At 34.0% G+C, this 7015-nt stretch overlaps 1 protein-coding gene across 1 annotated transcript; it reads right to left on the bottom strand.

The window, feature by feature from the left end:
* Nucleotides 1-2380: 2380 nt before the first annotated feature.
* Nucleotides 2381-5517, bottom strand: LOC112027653 (uncharacterized). Its single transcript, XM_024060304.1, has 4 exons — nt 5013-5517; nt 4734-4913; nt 3012-4371; nt 2381-2930 (listed from the first exon to the last, which is right to left on the bottom strand). The coding sequence occupies exons 1-4, from the start codon at nt 5515-5517 to the stop codon at nt 2381-2383; spliced, it is 2595 nt and encodes an 864-aa protein (XP_023916072.1).
* Nucleotides 5518-7015: the final 1498 nt, after the last annotated feature.

Below are 7015 nucleotides of genomic sequence, written 5' to 3'. Positions count from 1 at the left end.
GAGCGGATAAGCAAATAAGCTACTCTAATCCATAAACTAAACAACACAGCAGTATAATGGAATATAAAAGAGTAGGTAAGAAGGATGCAAACACAGAAAACACCAAGACGTGTTTTCGAAGAGGAAACCGAAGAACTCGGCGAAAAACCTCTTCGCCGCCCTCCAAGCGGAAATCGATCCACTAGACAATCAGTTGGGATACATGGGTTAGCAAGAGACCCTCCAAGCCTAATCTACCCGATGCACCTAAGCCCTCCAAGCTTCTACTCCAACAAGGCTTCTCGGAACCGTGTCTTGTCTAGCTCTCTGGATCCCGCAACAAGCTCCATGTTGCATCTGCCATTCCAGGCTTCTTCCAATACTTCCCAACAGCACCAAAATGTCACTCAACACACTTAAAGGGTGAGGTAAGTGTTTGGGCTATTAACCTCTCAATGGTATGGAAAATGGAGAGGGAAGAGTTGAGGAAATACCACAAGCAAGTGTATAGAGAAAGGTGGGGATGACAATCTCTAATTCCCAATGTGTTTGGCTAGGGTTTTCTTTCTGAAGTATTCCTCAACATTTGTGAGTAATGAGGGTATATATAGGATAAGTACAAAAAGTGTGAGTCAGTCAGTATAGGCTGGCAGAACAGCTTGTCTCATGGGTGTCTCGCGGGAAGGCCTTACCCGCGAGATACTCGCGAGAGACAGCTGTCTCCACCTGGCCTGACTCTTCACATTCCAGCACATGCAGGGCACATGCTTCACTTCGCAGGAAGTTAGGTCGCGACATACTCGCGAGAATCCTTCAGCCTCCAAATGCTTGAGTCTTCACACACTCTCTCTATCACACAGCCCTTACAACAAATCCCACAACAAATACAGGGTATAACCGATTGGTAATAATTACAATCAAATTTGGCACGGAATAAAAGCCAACAAAATACATAGTTGTAAATAACAACTTTACAATATTACTTCTATGCTTTTTACTTTTTACTCAATTTAAACAATCACGGCAAAAACAAACCTAAAGAAAGCATGACCAAAAACGTATAAAGTTTTCTCCTTTTTTTTCTTCACTATATTTAACTATTGATGCTTATAATAAGGATAAGATCAAATCCAAAAGGACTTTGTGAATTACTCTGGCTAGAAATTGCTTTATAAAATTTCAGGCTTGTACATGCATAGAGTAGAAGGCCTTCAATTCATCGTATCATATTATGTCAAAATGGGCTATGGATTGATGTGCAACAAAACAAATATTCTCTCAGTTATTACTCTAAATTTAGTTAAATACAATCTCAGTACCTTGTCTTAACAAATAAAGTTTGCCTAACACAACAATGCCCTAACTCCAACTACTTAGGTTCAGTGCTAAACCATATAAAAGGGCCTCAAAAAAAAAAAAAAATACATTGTTGTATAAGGATCAAGTATACACAGTTTCTGCATAATGAAACATACTGCAGAAACTCAAAAAACTTTGTTTGGCCGAAACTCACAACCTTTTGCCAATACAAAATTGTAATATCCCTAGCCTTAACTCTCAACTAAAATAATGTGTGATCAATTTCCCCTTCATGTCTAGCCACATAAGGCCAAAGAAAGAATTATAAACACATGAGGTTCCCTGGAAACAATTAAAAATTATTATGTCAAAAAAAATGTTAGGAATGTATAAGCTAATTAAACAAAATAGTTCTGCAAGTTAAAGATGCAGATATGGAAAAAAAAAATTTAGATTTCTATATCCATTTTTTTTAATATTATTTTCTGTTTAAAAAAAATTTAAAACTTACCTGTTAGTCAACCATGATCATAGCAATATTGATCAGATCATGGTTGTTTGCTATGGCAACTGCATACCACATTCATTGATATCTACTTCAAAGTTTTGTACTTCATTGCGATATGAATCTATAATATTAGAACATTTTAAACATTAGTAAAATTTATATACAACAATGGAGAAAAATCAACTGTTTACAATATAAGTGACAATCTAGTTTACATTATAAAAAATTTGAAATAATTTTAACAGATGGTATGTGTTACCTTTAGGCAAATTATCGAATATTTCCTTGTAGACAATATTTTTTTGTATGAAAACGATCAACATAATCATCTTCTACAATAAGTATCCTAAGGCCATCTTTACTTGTAACTCTAGATACGGCAACATATAACTGTCCATGATTGAAAACTGGTCTATCTAAATAAAGCCCAACACATTGCAAAGATTGACCTTGGCTCTTATTAATTGTCATAGCAAAGAAAACTGATACTTGAAACTGCCTTCTTTTTAGTACAAAGGGCCATTTGGAATTAGAAGAGGATAAGACTATTCTTGGAATAAATACTTTTTCTCCAGTATGAGTTCCTGATATTATTTAAGCCTCCAAAACCCATTTTGATAATTGAGTGACCAAGAGTCTAGTACCATTACAAAGTCCATTACTTTGGTTTAAATTTCGAAGTAACATTATTGGCAGACCTACTTTCAATATGAGTTTATGGTTTGGAATACCAGGGAACTTCAATGAATTGAGAAACTCTATTGGATACATGACATCTTGGTCTAGAATGTTGCTTGAAGCTTTACATAATGAATCTGCACTAAGATATGTCTCTTCATCAACATTAATAAGATCAATCATGTAACCATTTATGTCTTCAACTACTTCATTTGTTGGAGCTAAAAACTTGGTATTGTTAAATTTTGTATCGAAGTCAGGATAGGTAGCTTTTACAATATCGTTGAAAGGATGAGCACCAGGCTGAATTAATAAATCATGTGGTATTTCAATCAATTCTTCCCCTTCACTATTACCAAGTTCACCATCACCAATTTTCAATATCCATTCAGCAAATTCCCTTGCTGCAATATCACTTGGGTTTTGTGTCAACCTCATATTTATTGTCAGAATGAAAACTTTGCAACTGTTCCATAATGATGACTAGTTAATTGATGCTTCAACTATTTGTTCTCTTCTTCCTTTAGATACCACTGGTAATATTTGCCTGAAATCACCACCAAGAATAATAGTTTTTCCTCCAAAAGGTGTCTCCCCACTATTTGAGTTAGAAAAATGCAATATATCTCTTAATGACCGATCAACAGCTTCAAAACAATTTCGGTGTGCCATAGGAGCTTCATCCCAAACTATAAGACTTGCTTTTGTCATAAGTTCTGCAATTTGTGAACCTTGTTTAATACCGCAAGTTGAACTGTTTGTTACATTTATTGGTATTTGAAATCTTGAATGAGCTGTTCTCCTTCCAGGCAACAATAATGCAGCAATTCTAGATGATGCAATTGCAATGACAATCTTCCCTTCTAAGCGCAATCGGCATATAATGGTTTTCCAGAGATAAGTCTTTCCAATTCCTCCATGCCCATAAACAAAAAAGAAGCCACCTTTATTCTCTGAAACAGAATCAATTACTTCATCATATATATTTCTTTGATCTATATTAAGATCAGCAAGAAGTTTAATATGTTCTGCTGCCAAGGAGTTTCTATCATAATCCAATTCTTCTTGTAATACTCTATTGTTACTTTGTCTGAGAAGTAATGTATTTGGATATGGTATTGTCTTAAATTCATGCAAAGACCTGCCACTCTTTATCAAAATCTGTTCAATTTCACATAGTGCATAGTTCTGTAATTGAAAGTCATCAAGATGTAGGTTGTCATATTGTAAAACTGTTCTTTGATGATGCAGAATGTCCTCAGATAACAACTGCCAATTTGAAGTCCATAATTTATATGGGTCTGCAACTTCACAAAAAATCAACATTGTAACAAAAAGTTCTCGTAGTTGCTTCCCTAAAGCCCAGTACGATGCATGATTCAAAGCTTCGTGCCACTCTTTATCATCATCAAGCAAACCAAGAGCATAACATGTTGATCTAAAAGTTGGATACACAACATTGTTTATAGTTCTCATTTCCTCAAATGATCTAGCTCCTTTAATAACATTGAGTAGCATTCGCAAATAAAACCATTCTCCACTTGTAGGATGAGCATAATATATACGCCCAATACATCTTCCAGATTTTCTCAACTTCCATTCTTTGTCTCTTCTATGCCAAACCCATTTAGTAGAAAATTCAGAATAAGTCAATTCCCTTGCTTCTTCATACAATGCATTCGCTTTCATCCATTCTGTAAATTTGCTTTTTCCGATATCTGGCTTGTCCACAACATTATTGAAATAATTAGTATCTTCAAAAACAACTGGTTGTTTGTCCTCATTGTGAAAACTGAGTCTTTGAACAACAGGCTCTTGATGATGAATTGCAAACTCAAACATCCTCCAACATGCCTCTATGGCAGACACATATCTACAATTTAAATATGTCTTAACTTCATTAGTATCTGTCATATGTTGCACTCCAGTAGAAAAATCAATATGTAAATTTTCTTCAAGAATAAAAGTTGCACAATCAGGTCCTTTTAATATATATTTAAATAAGTACTTGATAAATCTTGAACAATTACACCACTTGACATTAATGTGTGCTTGAAATTTCACCAATAACTCAATATTGTGTGGAACTATAAATTGATTATCAAGTTTGACTCCATTTTTTCAACAAATCTTCCATTATTCCTTCTTCTATATATTGGGAAGCCATCTTCATCAACAGTGGTTTGCGAACAAAATTTTTTAGGGAAGTGCTTTGTACATTTGTTTTCAACCATACAATCTACCTTTGAATTAATAGAGCCGCAAGGACCATGGACCATATATTGTTTGACAACTTCATAAGCTAAAGTTTCTTCATTCAAATCTGGAATTTCTGCTGAGATAATTCTAACAATTTCTGCTGCTGTAGGATGCTTGTCATCATGATGTAGAAAAAGTAAAATGTGCACATGAGGTAACCCGCTCTTTTGATATTCAACAGTGTAGACAACTGCCACCAAAACAATAAGTTAGTTACATTTATTTAGATTAATTATTAAGCCAAGTAGAGAAGAAGGAAAAAATATTTAAAATGTAAAGTTTAGAATACCTGCAATTACTTTCCCAAAGTGTTGACCATGCTTTAAATCATTTAAAAGTTGATCAAGCTTTATCTTGAACACTCTTGCAACCACATCAGGCCGATCTTCTACTTTCTGTCCAGGTTTCCTAGATAGGAAAAGATCAATTTCTGGCCATCTTGTGTTGCAAGTGAAGGTAATAAATAGGTCCAAATAACCTGCCCATCTACAAATCGCCATTGCATCTTGATAGTTTTCAATCATATACCTTGGACTTCCAGTGAAACTTGAAGGTAGAACAAATATTTTGCCTGAAGATGCAGAGGTGGTATCTCCTCTCATAACTGCATCTTTCAGTCCTTTATACAATTCTATCCTTAATTTGTCTTGGTTATGTTTTACCCACATAAGCCGGATTTCTTCAATACATGTGTAGGCATCTACATCAAATTGTTGAAACAATCTCCCACCGTTTACGAAAGTATTTCCCTCATGTTCACGTTCTTGCAATCGATACGCATAGTATTCTCTCATTGTAACAGAATCAGTTGTATCAGATCTGATTCCATCTACATTACTATACAAAATACTGAGCCTAAAACCATCCTCACCATATGGGAACAAAAGGGGATATTGTAATTCTTAGGATTTTATCATTTAATGACAAATTTCTATCACTCCTTCTACCACAACACAATTTATCATAATTTGATAAAATAATTAATTGTAATTGATGTACCATCAATTTCAGAAAATAGAATAAGTTATTAATTTCCAGTTTTTCGCTGGATGAAATTATTCTATTAGCGACATGAAATGCATAAAAGTATTCACCAAATTAATGGTGTTCTCTTAAAAGTATTCACCAACAGCCTTGTCAGTAATTCTTTTAAAAAAAAAAAAAATCAAGTAAATAGTATGTATTTGGGACAAGATTTTAAGATAGTTTTCAATCTCATCTGCACAGTAAATTATGTTTTCACGTACCGGAAACATGCACGTTTGAAAAACAGTAACAAAAAGAAGCTTCGATCTCTCTCTCTCACCTAATGGCTGCTGCCATATGTGGCACACAGTCAATGGAGGATTTGCGTTTCTGTGTTGTTTAATTATTATTAGGTGAAACACAGCATCTCAGCACCATTTGGGCTCCTTGTTGACTCAGCTTGTGCAACGTAATTATTACACAAGCCTAGAAAGCAAAAAAACAATATATATATATATATGTGTGTGTGTGTGTGTATGTATATATATATAATGTTAATTATTATTGCATACATACGACTAGCTATACACTAAGATGCATGTACAGTTCATTTAGAGTGTCATTTTTGTGTCATACCCATATCATATTGGTATTATATCTGCCATTTCATGTTATGATTTTTCAAAAATTGTTCATGTTGCTATGTCGTATCCATACCTATATTTGTACTCGCGTCTGTATCTGTATATCCTAGGTTGTACACACAAATTATAAAAGAAAATGTTAACAAATCACCTAAGGGTATTGATTTATAAACTATTTTTAGAAACATATAATTGGAAAATAATAAAGCAATTAATTTTTTTGACAATTTTTTATATATCCCATTAAAGTAATATTAAAAGTTTTCTAATATGATTTATTAACCATTGCATAAAGGCACCCATAAATAGGACCCACTTATAAAAACTAAGTTTTCAAAATACAATTTTTATTAGAGCATTCACATCCGGGAATTCTATCACATCCTATTTTACCATCCCAAAAAGCCACTTTAACAATTATACCATACCATTTTACAATACTCCTAGCGTCCCAAAATTCTTTTTTTTTTTTCCCCCATTTTATTTAAATAATCTTTTTTATTCTTTTTTTTACTATTTCTCTTTTTCTCTTCCTTTTCCTCTCTTTCTCCCTCAACCTCTAGTACCGGTTCAACACACAGAGACCCATGATACACCGATCAACTTATCCAAACCCATCACCACACACACACAAACACAAACCATCAAACCATCAACAGAGCCACATACACACAAACCATCA

This window comes from Quercus suber, unplaced genomic scaffold, assembly GCF_002906115.3.
Source record: "Quercus suber isolate HL8 unplaced genomic scaffold, Cork oak 2.0 scaffold_80, whole genome shotgun sequence".
Lineage (NCBI taxonomy): Eukaryota > Viridiplantae > Streptophyta > Magnoliopsida > Fagales > Fagaceae > Quercus > Quercus suber.
Note: the sequence above shows the minus strand (reverse complement) of the source record. Positions and strands in the feature narration are given on the sequence as shown.

What these genes read in the sequence shown, in the direction of transcription:
- LOC112027653 (XM_024060304.1), bottom strand. Translation starts at nt 5,517, where the DNA reads ATGAGAGAATACTATGCGTATCGATTGCAAGAACGTGAACATGAGGGA. An exon ending in CAAACAATATATGGTCCATG is followed by an intron (nt 4,372 to 4,733) that starts GTCCTTGCGGCT and finishes AACATATGACAG; the next exon opens with ATACTAATGAAGTTAAGACA. An exon ending in ATTCTTGGTGGTGATTTCAG is followed by an intron (nt 2,931 to 3,011) that starts GCAAATATTACC and finishes ATTATGGAACAG; the next exon opens with TTGCAAAGTTTTCATTCTGA.